Source organism: Cyprinus carpio, chromosome A7 (assembly GCF_018340385.1).
Source record: "Cyprinus carpio isolate SPL01 chromosome A7, ASM1834038v1, whole genome shotgun sequence".
Lineage (NCBI taxonomy): Eukaryota > Metazoa > Chordata > Actinopteri > Cypriniformes > Cyprinidae > Cyprinus > Cyprinus carpio.
The window spans coordinates 24,781,460-24,794,584 of NC_056578.1; the positions used below are offsets into that span (position 1 = coordinate 24,781,460).

At 35.5% G+C, this 13,125-nt stretch overlaps 1 protein-coding gene across 2 annotated transcripts in view; it reads right to left on the minus strand.

Moving 5' to 3' along the window:
* Positions 1-135: 135 nt before the first annotated feature.
* malrd1 (MAM and LDL receptor class A domain containing 1) overlaps positions 136-13,125 on the minus strand; it is a 31,872-nt gene continuing 18,882 nt past the window's right edge. Inside the window, exons 20-33 of one of the 2 annotated variants that reach the window (XM_042760573.1) lie at positions 12,316-12,473; positions 10,446-10,623; positions 9,172-9,300; positions 8,885-9,037; positions 7,607-7,764; positions 6,623-6,824; positions 6,262-6,540; positions 6,050-6,175; positions 4,400-4,466; positions 3,321-3,430; positions 3,132-3,225; positions 2,980-3,040; positions 2,190-2,273; positions 136-1,785 (exon numbers count right to left, since the gene is read on the minus strand). In XM_042760573.1, the coding sequence (XP_042616507.1) occupies positions 1,711-1,785; positions 2,190-2,273; positions 2,980-3,040; positions 3,132-3,225; positions 3,321-3,430; positions 4,400-4,466; positions 6,050-6,175; positions 6,262-6,540; positions 6,623-6,824; positions 7,607-7,764; positions 8,885-9,037; positions 9,172-9,300; positions 10,446-10,623; positions 12,316-12,473 (1,874 nt within the window). In that variant the 3' untranslated portion in view covers positions 136-1,710. Of the gene's footprint in view, positions 1,786-2,189; positions 2,274-2,979; positions 3,041-3,131; positions 3,226-3,320; positions 3,623-4,399; positions 4,467-6,049; positions 6,176-6,261; positions 6,541-6,622; positions 6,825-7,606; positions 7,765-8,884; positions 9,038-9,171; positions 9,301-10,445; positions 10,624-12,315; positions 12,474-13,125 lie in introns of those variants that run through there. The other variant, XM_042760574.1, reaches the window with a different exon arrangement.

The following is a 13,125-nucleotide window of genomic DNA, read 5'->3' on the forward strand; positions in this document are numbered from 1 at the left end:
TGGTTGAGCGCTAACCACCTCCCTCTGCTTCTTTAGATCAGGACTAGCAGCCTAGTGAAAACATTTAAGGATGAAGCATGCTAAAGCCTACACATTAGAATTCCAATTTAAACACCCTTACATTGTTGCATCAAGAGCCAAAACATGTAGAAATGCTGCTTGAAAACATTGGTTTTGAAACTGAGTGCCTTGATTTATTGTGCTCATGTTTATGACAGCGTTCCTCTGATGGTGGTTTGCAAGGTAGTGTATTTAACTGTAAGCCAGTTGCCAATATGTTATCTATAACTCTTTTTTAAAGTCCTCAAATAAGTGTAAACTAAATATGTAAGTGTAAAAGTCTTCAAACATGCTGTATTAATAAACACAATAGAAAACCACTGCATGTGTTAATTAGAACTGTTTGTGTGAGAATAAAAACAGGTCATATCAAAAGAGAGAGAGAGAATAAATTGGGTACAATGTAAAAAAAGAATCCGTAGTTTCACATTTTCAAGCATTCCCTGCCTTAAAGTTTGAATTCAGATCTTTGTGTATTCTAAATTCTAAAACATCTTTGACTAGTGTCACAGTGTTACAGCCTGACCAATGACACATTTCCTGAATAATACATCTATATGTGTACACTCTTATCAAATCATAATTTTTCATTTCATGCTTTGTATTTCATTTTTGAGCTATGGCAAATCATCACAGCATTTGTTTTGACATCTGATAAAAGAGAACCAGAAAAAAAGAACAATGCAGGAATAAAACACCACAACCTGACAATTTGTAATACTGAGACATTCCATATTTCACCAGAGTTCATCATGGTACAGTACATTTACAGCTTTTGTTACAGTGTTCTGGAACCACTGCACAGTTAACTACTTCACTTGTCTTTGTTCATGTTTTGGTATCATTACGGTTTTCAATTTTATCATCTGTCAAAATGTGGTCTGCTTGAATCCAAAAGGAGACCAAGTGGTGATTGAACACACAAAGTATGTACTGTTTGAAAATACAATATTCTCAAAACCACAGAGATCTGGAAGGAGAACAGGCTATGAAAACAAAACAATCTCTGAAACAAGTCCATACTAGATTTGATAAACCTTCCCAGATTAATGTTACATTGTGATCATCTTAAATTTTTAATTTAATAAAGATATGATTTTGTTAAATTTACCTTTATTTTCTGAAAGACACTGTTTGATATCTTCAATGAAACAATTAAACAAGACAAAGTTCAAAAAATACCAAATGCTAAATCATAGGAAGAAATGTTAAGTCGTCTTAAAACTGAACATGAACATTCGCCAGGGTTATATCAGCTACTTTTAATTGAGCTGTTGAACATACATACATCTTTCAGCATAGCCCCTCATGTTAAAACAGGCACTGACGTAAAGTGTTAGCTGTTGTAATATGAAAGATGGAAGTTTAATTTCAGTGCCTCAGAGAGATTTCACAACATGTGGAGTGTTACATGTCATAGATTATTACAAGAAACTTTCTTTTTATGACAGATATAGTTTAACTGCTTCATTTTGCTTAATTTGAACTTGTTTGTGGTCACAATTTTTCTCCCCATGAGTTTGTGTTAAAAAACAAAAGCCCTCTAAGCCTTTAGCAAGTACAGCCATGTTATCAGGGAGGCTCAAATTAAGTGGAAAGCACTCTAAATCTATAGGGACGTGACAGCCAGTGTTTGCGTGTGTGTTTTCTTCAAGCTTCAGAACTGTTTGAGCACTTGTAGAGTGGGTTGGAGAAAGACAGCTTGTTTTCCTTTGAGCTGGAGACCTGAATAGCACACACAAGCAAAGACAGGCCCAGATGAACAACTGAAAACCACTGACTCTATCCATTTATAAAGAGCAATTCTTGAGCACAGGATCATTATGATGAGACATTATGACAGATATTTCTTCCATTATGATTTGTTGGTTGCTTCTCTCCTCTGGTACCTTTTTTTAATTTATTGCTTAAGCAGAAGATTAAAGTATTATTTAGGTCCTCTGGTCCCAACCTTCAGTCAAATCATTGCATATCAAAACTATAACTGCAGGCAGTAAAAATGAGTGCAGAGCAATAAAACAGTCCACAGATTGCATTGTACATCACCGGTATGTCTTTTAAAACTAAACATGTTTTTGGGGTGGAACTGAATAATCGCTATGTTAATTATGACAATCTGAGTTTCATACCTTTGGATCCTCTCTCCACGGGTAAACGCTGATGTTAAGTCGAGGATGTACAGGCCATCTGGGTCTAACGTCAAGAGAGGGCAGCTGAAATAAGAATAGACAGTAATCTTATTTAATAAAATGACAGCTATAGGAACACCAACAACAATTATAATAATGCTTTAATATATAATCTTTCCGAAGTTCACAAGCAAATTACATTAGCATTATAAGTGGCTAGAATTAGAAAATCATTAATTGTTTTCAAAACACTAGGGTTCCTACTGCATTACATTTTTGAATTAGCTCACTCACATGTATGTATAATTTAGCAAAATATGGAGAAATCTCAGTTAGCCATTAAAATATGCCAGACTTCTCTAAAAAGTACCCCTTACTGCACAGGAGAGTGAAAATGACTGTGTGCCGCATGCAAAATACAGCAAGTTTAGCACTGAGAGTGTAAATGTACACATGCTCACACCAAGACTCAAGCTCGCGGGTCAATATTTCCTATCAGCAGTGTGACAGAGCTCTCTTTCACACCTGCAGAGCGGTTCAAATTACTGAATAACACTGTTCACTCCAAAGTAGAAAAAAGGCAGTAAGTGGGGGAAAAATTTCCCACAGAAATAGAATGGGAGGAAAAAGAGAGTCTAGGGAGTTTATTAGAGAGATGCAACATGAAAAACATGCAAAAGGAAAAATGAAGGTTTCTATTAAAAAACAACCATGCAACTGCATAATGTGAGCTGTCAGAAAAATCAACTTATTTGATCATGGCGTTTATATATTGAGCCATAAGACTGACCTTTTTCTGTAAGTCAAAGGTTGAGCAATCCAACTCTTCTTTATAAATAAGACTGGAGTCTCTGTTCAGTCAAGAACAATGCAGTCAATACCCGTACATTTTATAGACACTTTCCGAATATGTAGAGTTAATGTGAATGTGAATAGACTTACTTTAGTGAATGTCTCCTTTGAAATAACAAGAGCAAAATGACTCCAGTTGCAATGACCACCAGGATCAAAGCTATACTTAATCCAACACTGACAGCTGCAGAGTTCACAATTACACACACAATTTGTTACTTATCTCTGCATGGAAAATAGTATATTTATATTCAAATAACTGCATGCGGATATACTCACCCATCCGATTACCTAGATAACTATCTGATATCACAGGTGTTGTGGAAGCAGTTGTGAAAAAAGGTTTTTCTTTGATATGGCAACGATTACCAGTCCACTGTGATGGACAACTAGAGAAAGACAGAGAAAAACATTATTAATGCAGAAACACACACACACACTGATTTTGAATGGCAGAGATAATTCATAAAGGAACGCTGGCTCCTTAACTTTCCAAGAAATAAATAAATAAATAAGTGCATGAAAATTTGCCTGGAGACATCCACATGAGCTTAATACCAGAAATGGCCTTCCCTTTGCTCCTGTAATGAGAAAAAGACTCACTTTGTCCCTTCCTTTCTCTTTTCTTTACCTGTTCTTGCCTGTGGGGAAGATCTTTTCACATAAAGAATGTCCTTAAGCTAGTCTGCAGTCAACATCATGCACATGCAGATACACTACTGCGAACAAGAGACTTAAGTAATTCTCGTAATTTATTAGCCATACATATGACATACACCATTTCAAAGAGAAATTAATTCAAACAGATAAAGACTGTGTTTCTTGGCACAAGCAGAACAGGAATTATAGAAAGCCTGCTTTGGCAGTTTGCTGAAAAGAACATGTTTAAACAGAGTCAGCGTGCCGATACTCTTTGTATAACTCGCTCACATTTCAATGTGATATTCGTTTGGCACTGAATAATTCAATGCAAAGATCTCCAAAAGGGTCTTGTCACCTGCCTGACCATGACCGACAAGTGAAGGTGGGGATTTTTTTTTTACCCAGGGAGAACTGAAAGGTTTTAGGTCAGAATTTTAGGTAAGACTTTTAATAAACACTTTCTGTATCCCGGCAAAAATCATAATATATTTGTCCTCCATAACAAACATATACTTTGCATTAATCTGTATTAGCAGCTACAATACATTACAATATTATGTTAATAGGCATGAGTACAAGAGAAGTGAACAGTAAGATAAAGCCTCTTTAACCAGTTGCTTTAAATGGATAGCTTCTGATGAATACTCTTATTTCTTTTTAAAAAGCGTCAGCATTTGATTATTAATAATTTGTACTATTGTGCTTGAGAAACTCACATGCACACTGGTCCGTTTTCCTTTACTGCACACCTCCCTCCATTGAGACAGTACCCAATGGGACACTCTGGAAAATAAAACACATCCACATAAAATAATGACTTATGATAAAATCATCATAATAACTAGTCACACCACTAATTAACATAGATTAAGCAGTACTTTCATAGTGGTTAAAGCCATGGGCTTGCAGCTAAAGGGTGCAGGTTCCAGCTCAGTTAGGGGCAACCCTTAACAAGAGTTACAGAGAGTCCCCTTAATGATGTGTCCTTGACTGAGGCTCTTGACCCCTACAGTACTCCTGGGCCACAGCTCCTTTAATCTGAATATTGCAGGGATAGTCCCCTGAAGAAAGCACCCACTTAATGTGAAGTAATATATTATGTAACTCCAAAAAATGTCACATTAATTTGATGTGCTTTATGTTGTTCATAAATTTTTAAGCTATAAATTTAACCTTTCATTTAGGGAATTAAGTCAGAGAAGTACAAACTGATCTTTTCTTTGTCTGTTCCTTTCTTCCCATCCTCTCTCACATTGTCTGATGAACAGTCAGTATGATTTCTTCCCCCTTTTTTTCAACAATTGTCCCAAAAGCGACAGTAAAGCACAACTGTTTTTTTAACACTGATAATAAGAAATATTGAGCACAAAATCAGCATATTACAGGAATAAATTATTATTTTAAATATATGAAAATTTATTTAGTTGTATTTTAAGTTGTAATATTTCATGACATTACTGTTTTTACTGTAATGTTCACCCCATACTTTTGAATGGTAGTGTATACTTACCACGATTGGTTGTTTGTATTTGTTACCAAGCATTAAACTGTTAATACAAATTATTAATTTCACTTGCAAGTCAAATTATCAGCTGTTAAAAAAACAATTATATTATATGTGACCCTGGACCACAAAATCAGTCTTAAGTGTCAATTTTTCCAAAATTGAGATTTATACATAATCCGAGAGCTGAATAAATAAGCTTTCCAGTGATGTATGGTTTGTTACGATCAGACAATATTTAGCCGAGATACAACTATTCGAAAATCTGGATTCTGAGGGTGCAAAAAAAAAAAAATCAAAATACTGAGAAAACCGCCTTTAAAGTTGTCCACATAAAGTCCTTAGCAATGCATATTACTAATCAAAACTGAAGTTTAGATATATTCATGGTCGGAAATTTACAAAATATATTCATGGAACATGATCTTTACTTAAAGAGTGTATTTTTAGCTATTGCTACAAATATACCCCAGCAACTTAAGACTTTTTTTATGGTCCAGGATCACAAATAAGAAAGGGAGATACAAGTTAAAAGGTGTTGTATCACGAGAGAGTGGCATTCCAGTAGAAAGTCATGTACACCTAGGATGGCTTGAGGGTGAGTAAATCATGGGGTAATTTGCATTTTTGGGCGAACTATCCCTCTAAACTTGTCCTTGATCTTTAAAATTTCCACAACTTTCTGATACAGCCAGATGAATAAATTAAAAGACTTGCAAACACACAATCACCAACATTTCTAGGGGACAGAGTAACTTAGTGCAGAAAATGAATATAATAAACAGTAAATAAAAAATAAAATACAAAAATTATATGACCCCTTTAAATAAGAAAGTGAGATAAATGAATGTGTTTATTTTACCATAGCAGCTGGACTCGTCAGAGTTAAAAGGAGGGCAGTCAACAATATTGTCACATCGACTCTGATACGATACACAGTCTGCTGTCGCCTCACACACTAGTTCTCCATCATCACATATCTTAACAGCTACAGAGAAAGAGAATTTCATCTGTTTGTTTTACAGCTATGATGTACTACATTGTATATTAAACATATTTGTGCTTGGATCTTACGGCATCCATATTCGTCTTCTCCATCTGGGCAGTCTAGAACCGTATCGCAGAGCAGCAGTGCTGGAATACAGCTGCTGTTCATACAGCGGTATTCTCCCGTCTCACACCCTGTTTGAGGAGGAATAGTGCCAGGTACCACACTCGCACACATCTCCTCATCCGAGCTGTCCAGACAGTCCTCCTCACCATCACAGTGCCAACTCAGTGGTATACACTCAAACAGATACAAACACTGGAAGTGCTCCTTGTGGCATGTTTGTGGGACGGTGGTCACTGGACCTGAAAATACACAGAAACAAAATGGTAAACCCAGTTTCAATTCAGGAAGGGAAAGAATCAGAAGCGATCAGTGATTCTGTACCTCCAACAAGACATAGTCTTGTGAAAGAGATGTCATCCACAGCAATGTCAGTCCACTGGTCTGCTCCCACTTCTGCCTGAATGATCACTCTGAAGGGTGATGCATTTGATAAGATCACATTAGCATAATGCCAGCTGTCTCCACGGTTTCCACATGTTGCCCACATTAGCAGGGGTGTTCCACTGAGGCCCACGGTATACACCTGTAATACAGTATTCAGAATTCATTTTGCAGCCTTCAAGAGGTGCTTTAAAGGGGACATTTGATGCAAAATTCCCTTTTACGTGGTGTTTGCATATAAATTAATATGTCTTTGTAGGGTGGTTGTGTCCACACTGCTATGATAAAAATTCTTTCACTCCTTTTTTTTTTTTAATCCCCCTAAAGAAACATACCAGCTTGCGGAAAATGGGGATCTGATGTTCCCTTTAAAGATCAGTGTTCTCAATATAAAGTAAAGGCAGTGGAAGGAATTTCACTGAACTCCTGCACAGTTGGCCGCAAAACTTTAAAATGTATTTTTTATAACTCATATTATTACTCATATTTACTTTATGACTGATATCTAGCAGACTGCAGAGCTCCAATATGCTAATTTTTGCGATTAAAATACTGTCACATAATGCAAAGGGAAGAGGTGAATACTCACCATGAGTATAATTTTTTATAATGTTACAAAAATTAGAATATTAGAATGATTTCTGAAAGATCTCGTGACACTGAAGACTAGAAATTAAACTTTTCCATCACAGGAAAATATATTAAAACAAAAACAGCTGTTGTAAATTTAAATAATATTTCACAATATTAAGATTTTACTGTATTTTGATTCAATAAATGTAGCCTTGGTAAGCATAAGAGACTTTTCCAAAAACATTCAAAAAATACTTAAGATAAACTTTTGAATGGTATAGTTCAAACTTATGTAATAGATGTTGTGTGTATTTCAAGACTGATTTGTATTAAAGTACATTATTATCTCACCTTCAGTGTACCCATGTGACGTGAGCCGTACATGTGGAACCAAAAGCGCAGATGACATATACCAACACTCGCAGGAAACTCCAGCTGGCTTATGAATCTGGCGACATCTCCTTCTCTCTGAGCACCGGAGTTCACATACAGGTAGCCCCCTCCTCCATCTGAAAGAGTAAACCAAATGTCATCTTCACAGCTCAGATATTGCCTGCTAAAACAGTTATAATACGTTTTTGAGAAAAACACATTAGCATGTTACGTTTTTACATAAAAAATTACCCAAGAGTTTAAAAAATTTAATCTTTCACAAGCATAAAAAAACTATAACATAAAATCTATGACATGCATTAACAAAAAAGACTGGGTGAATTTTCATTTTGCATAGACTTCAATACTTTTGAATACAAAACCACTACACCCTTACAAATATTAGAAACAATTTCTTTTCTTGTCAAAAATGAGATTATATAGTATTATGATAGAGATTGTAACAACAAACATTACTAGATTTCACTGCATGACTCCTCCACCGCTTTACTCAAAAAATATATGTGCAGCAATTTCCTTGACTCTTTGTTTGCCATGAAAAATCAATAGTATATATAGTTAAATAGTTCAGTAAATCAATCACCTTTTAGAGGGCAGACTCGTTTTCACAATTAAAATAATGTACACTTAACACTTTCACTGAGACACACTGATCTTTCAGCAGAACAGGACACGAGTACATGAGGGGGCGGTAATCCAGATCTTAATTAAACCCATTGATGAAGTAACTGGAAAATGGCTTTTGGTGATGAATTTTTCTGAGCTTCAACCCTTTGGTTTTTAAATCATGCAACAAATCATTAGATGATTCAGATGGCTGGCTTCAATTTTAGAGAAACTGCATCCCATATTCATGGGAAACTTGTACAAAATTGCTATTTTGTCCACAAATATTTACATAAAGTAGAAGGGTTTGGATTTAGATTCATATGTGGTTGTCTGGATTCATAATCTGGTATTATCAAGCTGTCTGTTTCACTGTTAAAGTGGGGTAAGAAGAGTCACTGTCCAGGCAATGTGTGTCTCAAATCTCAGCCTGTCAGAAAAACACTCATTATGACACATAATAAACTTAATATTTAGCTTTTAGCACTTAGTAATGCACATTTTCTAATTACTTAAAGCAAACTAAAGATTTCATTTGTTACTTTTTGGTGATTATATGTGTGTGTTTAATATTCATATTTGTATTACCCAGGTGATTCAAGGTCATTGTGAAGTTTAGGTTATACTAACTGGGGCTGTGGTCAGCTGATGGTCCTGTCCCATTACGCATTCTGCCATAGCCTATCTCCCAATCAAAATCATCGAGAGGATCCTGAGACAGCTGACAGGTCTCCTGCCAAAGGTCGCTGGGCATATCAAAATTACAAGCTCCTGGAACATTCACTAGAAGACCACATGAACAGATGAGATATTAGCTCCATATATGTTGTATTAACAATACATCTATTTTGTATTTGCATTGCATCTATATTGTATTAATAGTCAATAATTTGAAAGTTAGAGCAAGATGTACTTACTGCAGTCTATCTCATCAGACTCATCGGAACAGTCAGCTTTACCATCACACTCCAAATGATACTCTATACAGTCTCCATTGTTACACACAAAATCTGTAACAGCAGGGCATGACCCAGGATGCACAGCTCCTGAAATACAAGAAACTCTTTCAGTCTCACTGATCTGAAACAGCATCGCATGAATAACAAAAATTATCATCTAACAATGAAAAGATGTGAAATCCAAATGTGTGAAGTATTACCATATTCAACATCATTGCTCAAAATAGCAATAAAAAATCATCCATTCAGAGCTTTTTAGTATGAACAGCTTCAAATTCATTGAATGTAACATGACTGCAAAGTAAGATCATTCAGGCTAAAATATGTCCTGTTTAATTGTCAGAAATTTTTAGTTATAATGTCATTGGGGTGAAAAGTCTAGGAATTTAGGAATAGAAATTCCTTCCAAAGCACATATTCCCTCAAAGAAATAGGTTGTAAAAAATGGATCTCTTCACGGTTTGATAGAGCTAATTTATTTACACTGTACCACTGATCCAAGTTATACAGCCTATTATATTGCAGACAGCTGTGAGTAACTGTAGTTTAGTTTAATAATTTACTGGTAACTTGCTGTACATTTCAAAACCAAAGAGGTGGAATACATTGTTCTTACACCTAAAAAACACTAATAAAAACCATTGTATTTGTTTAAAAACAAACAAACAATGGATTAAGCTTTGATCAGAGATCGTTTCATATCTGCTTTACACACAAAGTTTCACTAAACGATCCAAAAGCTCAAGTGTAATTACTGTGATTTAGAAGTGCCAGTATGCAAATTAAATATGACATTTTCCATGTCAAGTCTGAGAACCAAAAGAGGAACTTATTCTGACTTTCATGTTGTTCCCTGATGGCTTGTCAAAATGAGCAAATAAATTCTCATTCAATTAGATGGTGGTACTGCCTTCCATCAGGCACTGCTCAGCACAACCCTCAGAGCCCTGAGCTGGTCAAGCTTATGCATGAACGTTAAGCAAAAGAGCCTCATGGGAAATAAATGTGGAGATGAGAACTGGAGGCATTGTTGCTTCCCTCTGAGCATCACTCCTCGAACTAGTCAAACTCTTCTGTAGCTTTCACTTGTTCACAGAATATGTCTCAAGCTTACACTGGCATTTATACTCACATCAGCTAAGCTAGTCAGATATTAAATTTAAGCTTTTTTAAAGCTATATTAACAATAAGAATGGAAATCAATTGCCCTGAATGAACAAAAGAATACTTACGTGGTGCACAGTCAATGAACTGCAGGTCGTCCAGAGCCGCTCCACCACTCACGTCTTGTGTTCGAACTGCTTCAAATATGAGAATAAAGTTCCTCAGGCTCTTCAGAGATACCTCCGCTCTTCTCCATTCACTTTGCATCTGCCGCTCTGTCCACACCTCCCTTAGCTCATTTTCTGTCTACCCATCACATATGCAGAAAAGGCTAAATACATATAGCTTTTGCTAATTAATTTATACATGTTTATCATCATACACATTAAGGGTGTAAAGGTACAGGTATTAGTACTGAAGAATTTCAGTATGGGTCTTAAGGTTCGGTACGCATGTGTACAGAACAAACAGCACTGCTTTAACCACTGCACGAGCAGAACTTCGTGGCAAACTTCCAGTTTTGTATATTGTTACTTTTGATTAGGAACAAAGTCTCATCTTTCAAATTATGTTCTTTTTTTTCTTCAGAAAATTCTAACAATAAATGCTGTTTTGGCGGTCTTTGATGTTGCGCGATAGATCGCTGTATAAACGCCTCAGTTCAAACGGCAGCGTGATCATCCCTTCCTCTTTACTACTAGTTTTAATGCAAAATAAACATGAACATCTCATGCCTCATGTAATCGCTCAATCAGCATTTAAACTGCGGAAAGATGGCAATAAAACAGCTTGTAAACAAAATGTCACGTAGCATTTCATTTAGGCTACCTCAGGCATTCATCAGCATCCACAGATCGTTAGTGCAATATAAATGAAGTCTAGAGAAGAGCATTTCGTGAAATATTAGATTATATACTCATTATATTTTACTTTACCTGTTAGTGATGTATTAATTGTTTAATGTTTAAATAAATCTGTTATGAAATGAATTATGAGAGGCACTGTGTAAATTATTATATTTCAACAACATATAGAATTTTTATAATGTTGAAGTAAATTTAAAAACTACATTATGTGCAATTTACATGATTGCATAAATTTTTTAAGTAAAGTTTTGCTTGTTAAAATAATAATTAAAAAAAAATAATAAAAAAAATAAAAAATTAAGTCTGGCCTCTGATGTTAACTGTAACCTTAGGCCTTTAAGTTTAGAGCAAGCCGAAGTAGATTTTTATCCCTAAGAAATTTTTTTTTAAAGAAAGAGCAATTTATTCAGTAAACCACTGCTTTATATATATATAGCGTTTCCCCCTGCTGTACCGAAACTGTACCGAACCTTGACATCAAAACCGAGGTACATACCGAACCGTCATGTTTGTGTACTGTTACACCCCTAATACACATCATTTTTTTTAAATGTATGAGCCCTAATAATCTTTAATCAGAAATCACCACAGCAAACAGAAAACGACAACAATCCAATGATCCAATCAATTCCCACTGGACAAAATCAAGTCCCATCCTACACCTTTTCCCATTCAAGAAACGGATTCATTTGGGTATATGTCACAGTAGCCAAAAAAGACAATCACATTTCCATTTAATATTCATACTAAGTAAAAACATGTTTTTTTTCACTTTATTTAACATTTTTCATAATTTTGTAGTTTCATAAGCTACATTTATCACATCCCAATGCTCCTCCCCCGTTCTCACAGGAAGAGCTTCCTATGGAAATCGTTTATTGCACATAATCCCTCTTGAGGTATGTTTCATAACACAAACTTGAAGTGCTAAATGGTTTATCTCAGCTAAGAATCACATAACACAGCACTGAAAAGTCATGTAAGAACATGTTTTAGCAATTTGACATAACTTAAGTAACACTAGTTCAGTTTATGTCAACAGAGCTATAGACCTCCACACTTTCCTTGATTTAAGCAATATATTCCAGTGGCACTTTATGTTTGTTCCGCTTGGTAAGATCTAGTAATGTACCTTAATGAAGAGCCGGATGATTCCTGTCGCTTTCTCAGAAATATAGTACCAGAAGGTGAGTTTACATATGGCACTAGACTCCTTCCACACAGAACTTCTCATGTGAGCTTTATCACCCTTCAATCCCACTGGAGTGGCTGCCAGATATACAAAGTGGCCTGTATAGAGAGAGACTGACGTTAATAATACACATGTAATAGCTTTTATATCATAAACAAAATCCATCATGGAACATACTTCCTCAGTGGTAGAGGTGCTCAAACTGACATTCTGGCAGCATTAGTCAAGATTTAATGCCACAGACTTCACACACTTTTGCAACTTTGGCCGGGTCCAAACTCATTTCAGCAGTATTGCAATTTAAAAAAAAACTGAACAGACTGATAAAATTTTGCATGCCCGCAACCTGAAAGTTGTATAGTGCACACTCTACTTCTTCCATTGATTAGGAAAATAAAGCAAAGATTTGTGGGCATTATCAGTCTAAAAGGCATGCATGCATGAGTATTTCAAATATTCATTGAAAACAGTACACAAAACAGGCAAGTTTAGTAATGTAGTATTTTTTTTTTTTTTTATGTAGTATTTTTAATGTAACATATAGAATTTTGTGTGCACTAATCCTATTCTGGCATAAAACCAAATGAAAGTCTAGTTATTCTGAAAATTACAAACATATGTACTCGAACAGGGATTACGCTAAACTGAAATCATGCATGCTATTGGAGTAAGAAATAATAGAAAGACTGTATAGGACTGCCAACTGGTGATTTATAGGTGTCTGCTAGAACATCTGAGCATGGATTTCCC